The 12808-nt window shown below is 56.8% G+C and overlaps 2 protein-coding genes across 11 annotated transcripts in view; one reads left to right on the forward strand and one right to left on the reverse strand.

Annotated features, from left to right (window-relative positions):
• Nucleotides 1–7331: 7331 nt before the first annotated feature.
• On the reverse strand, nt 7332–10762 carry LOC105530052 (chromosome unknown open reading frame, human C19orf70). Of its 2 annotated transcripts, XM_011967394.1 has the most exons (5): nt 10318–10330; nt 9922–10110; nt 9452–9629; nt 9211–9262; nt 7332–7559 (listed from the first exon to the last, which is right to left on the reverse strand). In XM_011967394.1, the coding sequence occupies exons 2-5, from the start codon at nt 9996–9998 to the stop codon at nt 7462–7464; spliced, it is 405 nt and encodes a 134-aa protein (XP_011822784.1). In that variant the 5' UTR covers nt 9999–10110; nt 10318–10330; the 3' UTR covers nt 7332–7461. The 2 variants fall into 2 exon arrangements, with proteins under 2 accessions (XP_011822784.1, XP_011822785.1); XM_011967395.1 differs by lacking the exon at nt 9922–10110 and having other exon boundaries at nt 10318–10762.
• HSD11B1L (hydroxysteroid (11-beta) dehydrogenase 1-like) overlaps nt 7887–12808 on the forward strand; it is a 10159-nt gene continuing 5237 nt past the window's right edge. For 6 of the 9 annotated variants that reach the window (XM_011967384.1, XM_011967386.1, XM_011967390.1 and 3 more), the window contains exon 1: nt 10625–11136. Coding sequence is in view for 1 of the 9 variants with exons in the window: in XM_011967393.1 (XP_011822783.1) it covers nt 8916–8917 (2 nt within the window). In the remaining 8 variants the exon portion in view is untranslated. Of the gene's footprint in view, nt 7945–8898; nt 8918–10624; nt 11137–12808 lie in introns of those variants that run through there. The other 3 variants (XM_011967393.1, XM_011967389.1, XM_011967392.1) reach the window with 3 other exon arrangements.

Genomic DNA, 12808 nt, shown 5'->3' on the forward strand with positions numbered 1-12808 from the left:
TGAGATGGAGTCTCGCTCTGTCGCCCAGACTGGAGTTCAGTGGCACGATCTCGACTCATTGCAAGCTCCGCCTCCCAGGTTCACGTCATTCTGCCTCAGCTTCCCGAGTAGCTGGGACTACAGGTGCCCGCCACCACACCCGGCTAAGTTTTTTTGTATTTTTAGTAGAGACGGGGTTTCACTGTTAGCCAGGATGGTCTCGATCTCCTGACCTCGTGATCTGCCCACCTCGGCCTCCCAAAGTGCTGGGATTACAGGCGTGAGCCACCGCGCCTGGCCCAGACTCCCTTTTAACTCTGCTTTACGTGGCCTTATACCTTCCTCCCAGGTGTCATTATTAGCCCCAGTTAACAGAAGAGAAAACTGAGGGCACAGATTGGACACTACTTGTAAGAACCAAATGCCCACAGCAATAATTGTAAACCCCAATTGTGTAACCTACATGGATCTACAAAGTCAGAATCCATGGCCGTTATGCCAGTTCTCTAGGGCCAAGGTAACAAATTGCTACAAGCTTTTTGTGTGTGTGACAGTCTCCTGTCACCCTGGTTGGAGTGCAGTGGTGCAATCATAGCTCACTGCAGTCTCCATTTCCTGGGCTCAAGCGATCCTCCCACCTCAGCCTGCCCGGTGGCTGGGACTACAGATGGGTGATACCACATCTGGCTAATTTTTGTATCTTTTGTAGAGATGGGGTTTCATCACGCTCAGTCTGGTCTTGAATTCCTGGGCTCAAGCGATCCACTCGCCTTGACCTCCCAAAGTGCTAGGATTCCAGGCACGAGGCAACGCAGGCAGCCCAGTCTCCTAGGCAGGAGAGATTCCTCGGAGTGCTTCTCCCTGGCCACAGTCTTGAGTCATTTGCATGGGATGCTCTACTTCTTAAACCCAGGCAGCACCCTTTGTCGTCCTCCTGCTACACAGGGAAGGACAGGGATTCGGCCCTGCTGTCAGCCAGGCACTGAGCTGTACCTGCCCTTCCCCACCGTCCTCAATGTAACCCTAGGAGGCTGTACAACCCCATTTTGCAGACAGAAAAACTGAGGCCTAGCAGGGTGAACTGACGAGTGAGGACAACCCGGCAATGGAAAAGATCCAAGCTTCGAACCACCCATTCATTCAATTCCCATTTCCAGAGACCCCCCTCTCAAGCAGGGTCCCCGGCACGGACCAGATGTGTTCACACAACAGACCCAATCGGTGCCTGCCCTCAAGGTGGGCACACATGCACATGGTGAGCTTATGAAGTGCAGCTTAGGCCAGGTGCGGTGGCTCACGCCTGTAATCCCAGCACTTTGGGAGGCTGAGGCAGGCGGATCACAAGGTCAGGAGTTCGAGACCACCCTGGCCAATATGGTGAAACCCCGCTTCTACTAAAAATAGAAAAAATTAGCCAGGTGCGGTGGTGTGCACCTGTAATCCCAGCTACTCAGGAGGCTGAGACAGGAGAATCGCTTGAACCCAGGAGGCGGAAGTTGCAGTGAGCCGAGATTGTGCCACTGCACTCCAGCCTGGGCAACAGAGCAAAACTCCATCTTGAAAAAATAAAAAAGGCCAGGTGCAGTGGCTCATGCCTGTAATCCCAGCACTTTGGGAGGCTGAGGCAGGCAGATCACTTGAGGTCAGGAGGTTGAGACCAGCCTGGCCAACATGGTAAAACCCTGTCTCTACTAAAAATACAAAAATTAGCCGGGATTGGTGACACACGCCTGTAATCCCACTCAGGAGGCTGAGGCAGGAGAATCGCTTGAACCCAGGAGGTGGAGGTTGCAGTGAGCCAAGATCACGCCATTGCACTCCAGCCTGGGGGAGAAGAGCAAGACTCCATCTCAGAAAAAAAGAAGTGCAGCTTGATGGTACAGGTTGCCCTGGCCACAGAAGGAATGGAGGCATTTCCTGGATGGGGGAGCACACTGTGAAGGCTCCGAGGCCAACAGGAGCAAGCTTGTGGGAGAAACTGCCAGAAGGCTTTGGGGGAAGAGGGGAATGGCCACGGGACAGCGCCATGTATTTTTGACACTCTGGGAGTGAAGTCTCTGGCCATGGGCTACTTGGTGGTCTCTTGAGGTTGTTCTATAGAGTAAGAGGAGCCTTTTCCCTCCAAATCATGGTCCCCATCCTTACACATGTCTCCAGGAAGCAGCTGAAGCCCAGGTCCCAGAGGGACAGACCCTGCCCTTGGTTTCAGCACGGCGACGCACATGAGTGTCCACTTCGGCCTGCACCTCAGCCACGGAAACGTCTTCAGAGTTGGCCATGCCTCTAGTGGCAGCCAGCCCAACAATGCCAGGCTCCAACAGCAGGCCTTCACTGGCAAGACTCTGAACCAAGATGGACCAGTGCTTTGTGGGTAAGTGGAGTAGACTAACGAGTCCTCATACATCCATCCACCAACCCATTCATCCATCCATCCTCCATCTAACCCATGCATCCATCTACCTACCTATCGATCCATCCATCCATTCATCCATCCACACACCCATCCATTCATCATCCATCCACTCACCCACCCCATCCATCTATCCCATTCATCCACCTATCTATCCATCCATTCATCCACCCACCCAGTCATCCATCCACCCATCCATTCATCCACCTATCCACCCAATCCAACCCATCCATTCATCATCCACCCACCCATCTACCCCATCATCCATCTACCCATTCACCCATGCATGCATCTACCCATCTAACCACTCATCCCATCCACTCATTAATCCATCAAGCCATTGACTGTACTCATCCATTAATTCATTCATGCTTACTAATCATCTTCTATTTATTTATTTATTTATTTATTTATTTATTTTTGAGACACAGTCTCATTCTGTTGCCCAGGCTGGAGTGCAGTGGCCTGATCTTGGCTCACTGTAACCCCCGCCTCCTGGGTTCACACCATTCTCCTGCCTCAGCCTTCCGAGTAGCTGGGACTACAGGCACCCGCCACCATGCCCAGCTAACTTTTCGTAATTTTTTTTTTTATAGTACAGACGGGGTTTCACCGTGTTAGCCAGGATGGTCTCGATTTCCTGACCTTGTGATCCATCCGCTTCAGCCTTCCAAAGCGCTGGGATTACAGGTGTGAGCCACTGCGCCCGGCCTCTTAATTATTAATATTATTTATTTTTGAGACGAAGTCTCGCTCTGTCACCCAGGCTGGAGTGCAGTGGCGCAATGTCGGCTCACTGCAACCTCCGCCTCCCGGGTTCAAGTGATTCTCCTGCTTCAGCCTCCCGAGTAGCTGGGACTGCAGGCATGTGCCACCACACCCGGCTAATTTTTGTATTTTTTTTTTAGTAGAGACGGGGTTCTGCCATGTTGGGCAGGCTGGTCTTGAACTCCTGACCTCAGGTGATCCACCCATCTCGGCCTCCCGAAGTGCTGGGATGTGTGGGCCACCCGCCCAGCCCATGCTTACTAATCATCTTCTATACCCCAGGCTCTACACTGGGGTTTGGGGCCACGCCTACTATTAACACATGGTCCCTTCCCTCAGGGAGCTTGCATCCTGTTGAGCTAAGTCACACAAAAGCAAACTGCGGTGCCCAAGGAGAAGAAAAGGTGCTGAACTCTGCCTCAGGACAGGGGCATGGTGACCCTGCCTGTAGGAGAGGAGTCTGCCAGGATGAGGGGCAGAGGTGTCTTACTCTCCTGCAAGGTGAGATGAGGCAGGGTGTGTAGGGACCTGGTGCCCCTGGAATGCAGACGTGGTGTGGGGGTTAAGGCCTGGAAGTTCTCTCCCAGCCTCAGCCTCAAGGAAACCACCCCTCCTCTTGGCCTGCCTCTTCCTTCTTCCAGAGACCACCCCTGGGGATGAAGGACGCCAGCCCTCCCGTGGCCTCAGTGCTGCCAGAGGCCAGCAGAGGGGTCGGAGCATGGGGCTTCCACTGTTGCTTCTGCCATCGCCTGCCTCTAGATAAGTTCCTGCAGTTTTCTGAGCTTCTGTTTGCTGACTTGTAAAATGAGGCTACTGAGCTGCTCTGAGGATTGCGGGGTGAAGGGTGTCATCGCAGGACTGCATTCCCTCTCCCTCCAGCTCCAAAAACCGAATTCTACCAAGGCATAGAGCAGCTCCCGAGTCCAAGTTCACTGGGATCACTACTGAAAGTGACAGGAGGCAGCCAAGTGTCTAGGCAGAAAGGGGCAGGTCCCAGGGAAACCCCACCTTCAAGCCAAAAACAGCCTGAAAGCTGAAAGATCAGACTGCTGGTCCTGGAGGAAACCCACCACCCAGAGTGAGAACGTCTGTTCCCGTTTGTCCCCCCTTTCCTGGTTGATTCTTTCAGAACAATGCCTTTTAACCAATCGAATGTTGCCCTTTCCAATACTACCTATGGCCTCCCCCCGCCCCCGCAATTCTGAGCCTATAAAATGTCCTGGACCCAGCTACACGAGGAGGAAAAAACCAGACCCCGCATCCTCTCTCCGCTGAAAGCTGTTCAGTCGCTCAGTAAAATTCTTCTCCTCCCTCCTCAGCCTTCAATGTCCAGCGTATCCTCGTTCTTCTTGGGCGCAGTACAATAGCTTGGGAACCACGGAATGCAGGTACAAGCTATAACACAGGCGACTGGGGCATGCCAGCATGGCCAAGCGAGGCCCAGGCTAGGTGTTGCCGGCTGGAGGTCCCTGGCTTGCAAAATGACTGAGAAGAAACATCCTGCATCTCTACTGACAGCAAACTCATTTCCAGGACCATGTGAGATGGGAAGATGCGTGGCTGTCAGCTGCTTCGGTTGTCACCTTGTCCTTTCGGATTTAATTAAAACTGGCTGCTCAGCCCTCAGCCCACAAGGGAAGAACCCAGGTTGCTGCTGGCCCATATGGCACCGGATGGATGGGGCCAAAAGTGGGCTGAACGTGCTCTGGGCTGGTGCCACGGAGACCCTGAGCCCAGCATCCCCCCAGCCAGGATTGGGGACCCTCAGGACTCATGTTGCTCCTGGTTACCTTGGCTTTTTTTTTTTTTTTTCTTTTCTTTTTTTTTTTAAGAGATAGGGTCTCAGTATTTCACCCAGGCTGGAGTGTGGTGGCAGAGTCATGGCTCACCGTAGCCTCAATGTCCCAGTGATCCTCCTGCCTCAGCCGGGGCTACAGGCATGTGCCACCGCACCCAGCTGATCACCTCCACTTCTGCTGCACCCACCACCCCTTGGGATGCCCAGTTAGCACTCACTCCAGGCCAGGGCCGGGCAAGGTGCACTCAAGGCTGGAGCGGGACCATGGGCAGCTGTGGTGACAGGTGAAAGGAAGGGCAGTTACTGATGACAGCCACTCGGTGTCCCCCATGCCCCAGCCCCAGCTGAACTCCGCCTATGGACTCCCCTGCTCTCTCTTCCAGCTCTGCCCATCCCACATCGCGACAGGCTAGCTTTCCCTGGACTCCGTTCCTAGCCCATCCTGCTTCCAGCTATCAAGTGACCCCAGCTGTCAAATGGCAATGTGCCACACCACAGCCTTGCCTTGCTCTGTGGTCTTGGCTGTGGGTTTGGTCGGGTGTTTTCCCAGCCCCTTCCCACTTTCCCAAAGTCACCCGCAGACCTCTGCTCTCCGGAGCTCCGCTTCCATGGCCCCCCAACTCCCCTGACCCCAGACACGTTCTTGCACACAGGTGCCAGTGGATGGGCGAGGACGGACTCATGGGATAAAGCCCATGAGTGACCCCAGGGAAGAACTAAGTCACATTCGTGGAGCTGCAGGACCCAGCCGCCTGGATGGAGGTGAGCGGCCCAGAAGGCAGCTGCTCACTGGCATTGTCCAGTCCTTCCCCTCTAACAGTACTGGTAACAGGTGTGAGGCTGCAGAGGCCTCCTGGAGTGGGCGGACACCCCCTGGCCCAGCCATGGCATCATAGCACTGACAGCAAACCCCTCCTGTCCTCACAGGCTGGGGCTGCGTGCCTGGGTGCGAGGCAACGGGAAATTCTGCATCCCCAGTGAGGGTTTGTGAACAGCCTGGGCTCCAGACAGGCTGGGCAGACAGAACTGTCGGTGCAAGTTTCTTCATCTGTAAAATGGGCCTGAAGCCTGCTCCTTCCTGGGCCTTCAGGAAGGGCTTGGTGGACGGTGGCAGGAGGCGGTGGGTGCTTGGGTGCTGCTGGCCAGGACGGTGAGCACCGGCTTCCTCCTGCAGCACCGAGGGTCAGGGATGCTCCCCTGCTCTGCTCATCCCTCCCTCACCCTAGACCTGCCCCGACCACTGCTAAGGCCCAGTAAGGGCAGGGGTACAGCGGATGTAGGGGACCTGCCCCGGGACCATGCTCCTCGGGGGAAGGGGGTGGGTAGGCCCTGTGGGCTCCCCTTCTACCAGATTAGGCCGCTGATCCCAGCCACACCCCTACGCCCTGCTCAGCCCAGGGGCTTCTCCTCTCTGAGTGGGACAGCGGGGGAGATGCCCCGGCCTCTAGTCCTGCTCCTCTCCTCTGTACAGCTGTCCCCTCCTGAGCTCAGTCCCCTACACCAAGCAACATAAACCCCTGAACTCGTGGGAACGGGGACCCTGTTCCACCTTAGTGAGCATCACCTGTCTGCTCCCTGCCCTCAGGGCAGCATCCTATGGAGGCCTCCGGCCCCACGCAAGCCCCCCACCGCCAGACCCCCATCTGCCTGGAGCCACCAGACTGGTTTCTGGGCCCAGGCCTCTTGCCATCGCCAACCCTGTGGACCGCCCTCTGTGGCTGGATGCTGGGAGCCTCTCAGGGAGCCCCTCGACAGGCCCAGCTTCCCAGGGCTCATGCCTGATGCGGGGGACCTGTGCAGGCTGCCAGGTAGCTCGGCCAGCGTGTGGCAGGGGTGTCAGGGAAGGCGTCCCAGGAGAGAGGGGATGTCCGGGAGACCCTCTGAATGGCAACAAACACCTGGATTTCCTTCAACGGCCAGGAATCCCTATAGGGTTGTCGAGGAGAGGGTGGAATGAGGGTGGAGTCCAGCCAACAAAGGGCCGGGACAGGACTGCGGATAGGAGCTGAGGAGGGCGGGAACCAGTGGCCCCGGGGGCTCCTGCCCTGTGTCCTGCAGGGAAGCAGACCCCACTTCTGTCCACTCTGGCTCTCCCACTGTCCTACCGTGGTCTCAGCCCTCCAAAATCAAGACCCTCCACAACCCAGGCTTGGCCAAAGCACTTTCCTGGCCCCAGAGCATGGCCTGTGGAGCACCGGGAGCAACCGCTGTGACCTCTGACTCCCCGCACCAGAGCAGACGACAAAGGGGAGACCTATGGCCTGTGGTCAAGATCAAGCCCTGACAAGCCATCAGGAGCCAGAAGCCCAGGCTTTGGTGCTCTGGGCACCACCAGGCCGACCCTGTGCCCCTTGGGGCCAGCACACGGGTCAGGGAACACTTCCGAAGTCCTTTATTGGGCCGGCAAGGCCGGGAGCTGCCCTCGTAGTGGGGTCCCAGTCTGGAGTCTTCAGGTCAGTAGCAGCACTGCCCATTCTGGCCCGGGCAGGCGGCCCCTGCTGACTCGCTACTTGGTGCGTGCCTTCACATACTCCCAGCCCTCCTTGGAGTACTCGCGGGCCTTGGAGGGGGCCACCGACAGAGCTGACATCACCGTCATGATGCCTGTGGGAAAGGGACGGCCACTGGTGATGCTCCCCTCCCAGCCTCACCCAGCCTCCAACCCCTGGGAAACTCTAAGAGGCTTTTTTTTTGGGTGGTGGGCAGGGGGACAGGGGACAGAGTCTCACTCTGTCGCCTAGGCTGGAGTGCAGTAGTGCGATCTTGGCTCACTGCAACCTTCACCTCCCGGGTTCAAGTGATTCTCCTGCCTCAGCCTCCCAAGTAGCTGGGACTACAAGTGCACCACCATACCGGGCTAATTTTTTTTTTTTTTTTTTGGAGATGGAGTCTTACCTTGTCACCCAGGCTGGAGTGCAGTGGTGCAACCTCAGCTCACTGCAACCTCCGCCTCCTGAGTTCAAGCAATTCTCCTGCCTCAGCCTCCCAAGTAGCATTTGGGATTACAGGCGTGCACCACCAAGCCTGGCTAATTTTTGTATTTTTAGTAGAGATGGGGTTTCACCATGTTGCCCAGGCTGGTCTTGAACTCCTGACTTCAGATGATCTGCCCGCCTCGGCTTCCCAAAGTGCTGGGATTACAGGTGTGAGCCACTGCACCCAGCCTAATTTTTGTATTTTTAGTAGAGATGGGGTTTCACTATGTTGGCCAGGCTGGTCTTGAACTTCTGACCTTGTGATCTGCCTGCCTCAGCCTCCCAAAGTTCTAGGATTACAGGCGTGAGTCACCGCACCTGGCTTTGTTTTGTTTTTTAGAGACAGGGTTTCCCTCTGTTGCCCAAGCTGGAGTACGGTGGTGTGATCATAGCTCACTGCAGCCTTGAACTCCAGGGCTCAAGCCATCCTCCTGCCTAAACCTCCCAAGTAGCTGAGATTACAGGCACACACCACCATGCCCAGCTAATTTAAAAAGACTTTTTTTTTTTTTTTTTTTTTTTTTGGTAGAGAGAGGGTCTCATTATATTGCCCAGGCTGTTCTCAAACTCCTGGCTTCAAGCAATCCTTCTGCCTTGGATTCCAAAAGTGCTGGTAGCCATGAGCCACCACACCCAGCAAGCAAAATTTTTTTAGAACAACTTCCAGCAGAAACTGAGGCAGAGGTGGGGCAGGGCCTTCCCTTGTCCAAGCTCATAGGACAAGCTCCGATGTGGGCCCAGGCCTCCTGCCTCTCATTCTACCAGGCGTTGTACAACCCAGCCCTCAAAGGCTCCCCCCAATCCCCTTCGCTAGAATCTCCACTCTTTTCCCTTGTATTTATTTATTTATTTATTTTTGAGACAGAGTCTTGCTCTGTCACCGAGGCTGGAGTGCAGTGGCGGCACCTCTGCTCACTGCAATCTCCACCTCCTGGGTTCAAGCGATTCTCCTGCCTCAGCCTGGCGAGCAGTTGGGACTACAGGCATGCGCCACCACACCCAGCTAATTTTTGTATTTGTAGTAGAGACGGGGTTTCACCATGTTGGCCAGAATGGTTTCGAACTCCTGACTTCAGATGATCCACCCACCTCGGCCTCCCAAAGTGCTGGGATTACAGGGGTGAGCCACCATGCTAGGCCTCCTTTCCCTTTTAGATCCCTAAGAGACACATGTTGGGCAGGAAGGGGGATGGACAGAAAGGAATGGCCAGGAAGTGGGGAGAGGGGCTAGACTGGGGTGTCTGCAGCAACCTCCCGAGTAAAGAAACTGGTTGCCTTACCTGCATTCCAGGAGTCACGGACGGGAAAGTAAATCTTTGGAGGGGCTGGGAGCTGGGAAAAGAGATGAGCAGAAAGAAGTGGTGAAAAGGCTCAGCAGCCCATCCCCAGAAGCGGAGGGAGGAGGACAGGCCTGAGAATCAGGCCAGCATAAATATGGAGAACAACATCATGCAGGGCTGGAGGAACCCCCCAAGAGCTCACCACCCGCCAAACCCTGACCTCGCTCCCAGCCCGGAGTACCTGGGGTATCTGCAGGCCCGTCTGCTGACACACGTACTGGCTGAACTGGTACACGGCGGGGGGGACCACCTCTCCAGCCTTCTGTAGGGCTGCCTGGCTCTTGTCGCTGGGCCCCAGCAGCTCCTGGTCGTACACCAGGTAGACGGCGCCCCCAGCCACACTTCCCTTGATGAGGAACCTGCGGGCAGGGACGGGAGGAGCAGAAGCTCAGCGGACACTGACCGCCACGCTCAGGAGGTAAAGGCCCACGGAGACAGTGAGACCCTCCTGGGGGCTCACCGTCCACAGGTGACACTCTGTAGTGTAGCACCGTCGACCCAGACTCCCATTATATACAGCACTCGATTTACAATGTGCAAGGCAGGGCGGCTGGACGCCACTTTAACTGATAAACTGAAACCCGGAGGGGGAGAGTGGGTCACTCAAGGTCCCACAGTGAGCGAGGGCAGTGAAGACGTAAGATCCTTGACATTCTAGAAGCCTTCCAGCCCTGGAGAAACCAAGTGTTCCTGGGTGCCTCCCGCCCGCTGTCACTCCAAGCACGCATTCACCTCCCACCCACGCCAGCGGCAGGATTCACCGGCATTCCCACTTCACAGAGAAGACAACTGAGGCTCGGAGGCGGAGGCTGACACCGCGAGTGGAACGCCAAGGGCTCGCTGGGAGGCAGGAGGGAGGAGACTGGCGACCTCGGGAAGCCCCACCCCGCTGGAGCCTCAGTTTCCCTATCTAGCCCATAGGCGGGGGACGAAGGGGAGGTGACCCTACGGAAAGCGAAGAGCAGATCGGGACCAGACTGGAGACAGGGGTGCCCACAAAAAGGGACTTTTTCGGGGACTCGGGTCCCCTCCGGCTCCCTCACGCACCTCATCAGCGACCACACCCGGGCCACCATGGTCGCTCGGATCCACGCGCAAGGACACTCGACTCGCCCGCCGCTTCCTGTCGCGGCCCTGCAGAGGCCTCTGGGAGGTGTAGTCTTTCTTGCCCGACGCAAGGTCCTCTGGGAGTCGTAGTCTCTTACGGCTCTGAGACTCCAACGAAAGGCTGCGGTCCCGCAGCGAGGGGCCGCTGGGAAATGGACGCTTTAAGGCCCGGGCCGCCGCAAGGCTGTCTGGGAAATGTAGTCAGCACGGCGCTATTTGTACCTGCCCGCGGAGCCTCCTGGAAAATGTAGTTCGGCCCGGCCCGGTCCTGGCAGCGTGAGGGGAAAGAGGCGTTAGGTGCCTGGCTGAAGCCTGAAGGTGACTCGAGAAGAAGTCGGAACCCAAGAGATCCACCCGCGCCCGCGCGGGGAACCAAGGGCCCGGACCTAGGAAGAGTGTGCCTAGAAGGCGGTTGTCACGGCAACGCGAGGGCGGGATTGTTCGAGAGCGGCGGCCCCCTCACGTGATCGACTCGGAGGCGGGGCGTCCACCCAGGGGGCGGTGCCGGGCCCCTGCTGGGAGGCGGAGACCAGGCGGGGACTGTTGCCCGGCGACGCTCCGGCGCTGGGTCCCCGCGGCCTGGCTCCTCCCCGGGAGAAGGTGGGCTTCGAGTCACGTGACCCGGGCCCTACGGGAGGGGGCGCGGTCGAGTACCCGGCAGGAGGCTGCGGAGAAGAGAGGACTGTGGGGGCGTTCGCGTGGCTCCCAGGCTGGGACCCCAGCCCTGCTGGACAGTGGGGGAAACTGAGGCCTGAGTGGGTGAGTGCACGGTTTAGGGGTGCGCAGCGGGTCACACGCCCGCTTTGTTCAGAGGGGAAGCTAAGGACCGCCGAGGTCAAGAAGGGGCCGGTGAGTTCTGCAGAGATTTGGCTCCCCCCCATTTCTCCCGCATTTCGACCGGGCTGCTTTAACCATTCATCTGCCCATCCCTCTGTCCATACGTCCATCCTTCCATCCACCCATCTGTCCATCCACCCATCCATCCTTCCATCTATCCATCCACACTTCCGCTCATCCATCTGAATCCCCATCCATCCACCCATCCGTTCATCCATCTGTCCGCCCATCCACCCACCCATCCATTCATCCATCTGCTCCCCCATCCTTCCACCCATCCATCTGTCCACTCATTCATCTATTTATTTGGCCATCCGCTCATCCATCCATCCATACATCCATAAATACATCCATGCGTCTGTCCGTCCATACGTCCGTCCTTCCATCCATTTATATGTTCCCCCCGTTTATCCATTCATCCATCCATCCATCCACTCATCTATCTATCCATCCATGCATCTGTCCGTCCATCATCCATCCATCCACCCATCCATCTATTCATCTGGTCATCCACCCACCCATCCATCCTTGCATCTGTGCATCCATACATGCATTTGTCCATCCATCCATCCATCCACCCATCTGTCCACCCGTCTGTCCATCTGGTCCCACTTCCCCCTGCCGGGCTGCTGCAGTCAGTATGGAGCTGGGGGTGGAAAGAGGGATGAGCAGAGGGGCTTCATGGGCTGTCCCTGGCAGGGAAAAAGGTGGAAGCTCGTTTCTTGCTGTGGGCATGCCTGGTGTGTTTGGGGAAGGCGAGGAGTTCACTATTTTGAGAACTGAACGATTCATTGATGGGGCCGTGGGAGAGGAGGAGAGACAGGTAGTCAGGGTCTACACCTGCAGGGCCTCATGGGGTGCAGTGAGGAGCCTGGTTTCCACCAGTTGCAGTGGGGACCCCTGAGAGGGTTTGGAGCAGGCAGGGCCGTGGCCATGTTGCTTTTGACACAGATGCCTTTGGCTGCATGGACAGGAGAGGCAGGGAGGGAGTGAGTGTGGACATGGGGAAGCCAGTGGGGAGGTGGGCAGACCAAGTGGGAGATGGAAGGGAGGCCAGAGGAAAAATGGGGGTGGTCAGGCCAGGAGTAGGGTCTAGGAGGGAGGTAACAATCTGGGAGCCCTGGAGAGAGAGAGGAAGGGACAGTTGGGGAGAGATTGGAGACGGAGAATGGATAAGATCTGAAAACCATGAGCTCATGGGGGTGAAAGGATAGAAGGAGGTGAGGACAATGCCTGGGTCTCCCATTTAGGGACAGGGGACAGTGGGGCTATTACTGTGATGGTGAGCTGGGAAGAGAAGCAGGTGTGGGGTGACATGCTGAGCCTAGATTGGGTCCTGCTGGCTCTAAGGGGCCTGGAGGTTGTCAAGAGGAGACACCCAGAGGACAGCAGAGGCCAAGAACCTAGGGTTGGACCTACAGATGGGAGATTTCGGGACTCCTCAGTGATCCCCTCCGTCTGGTTTGTCTCATCTTCCTGGTTCTGGAAGTCGTCTTCCCCTTGTCCCACTGACTTTTTCTTTTTTTTGAGATGGAGTCTCGCTCTGTCGCCCAGGCTAGAGTGCAGTGGCCGGATCTCAGCTCACTGCAAGCTC

The sequence above is a fragment of the Mandrillus leucophaeus genome, unplaced genomic scaffold (assembly GCF_000951045.1).
Source record: "Mandrillus leucophaeus isolate KB7577 unplaced genomic scaffold, Mleu.le_1.0 Scaffold8, whole genome shotgun sequence".
NCBI lineage: Eukaryota > Metazoa > Chordata > Mammalia > Primates > Cercopithecidae > Mandrillus > Mandrillus leucophaeus.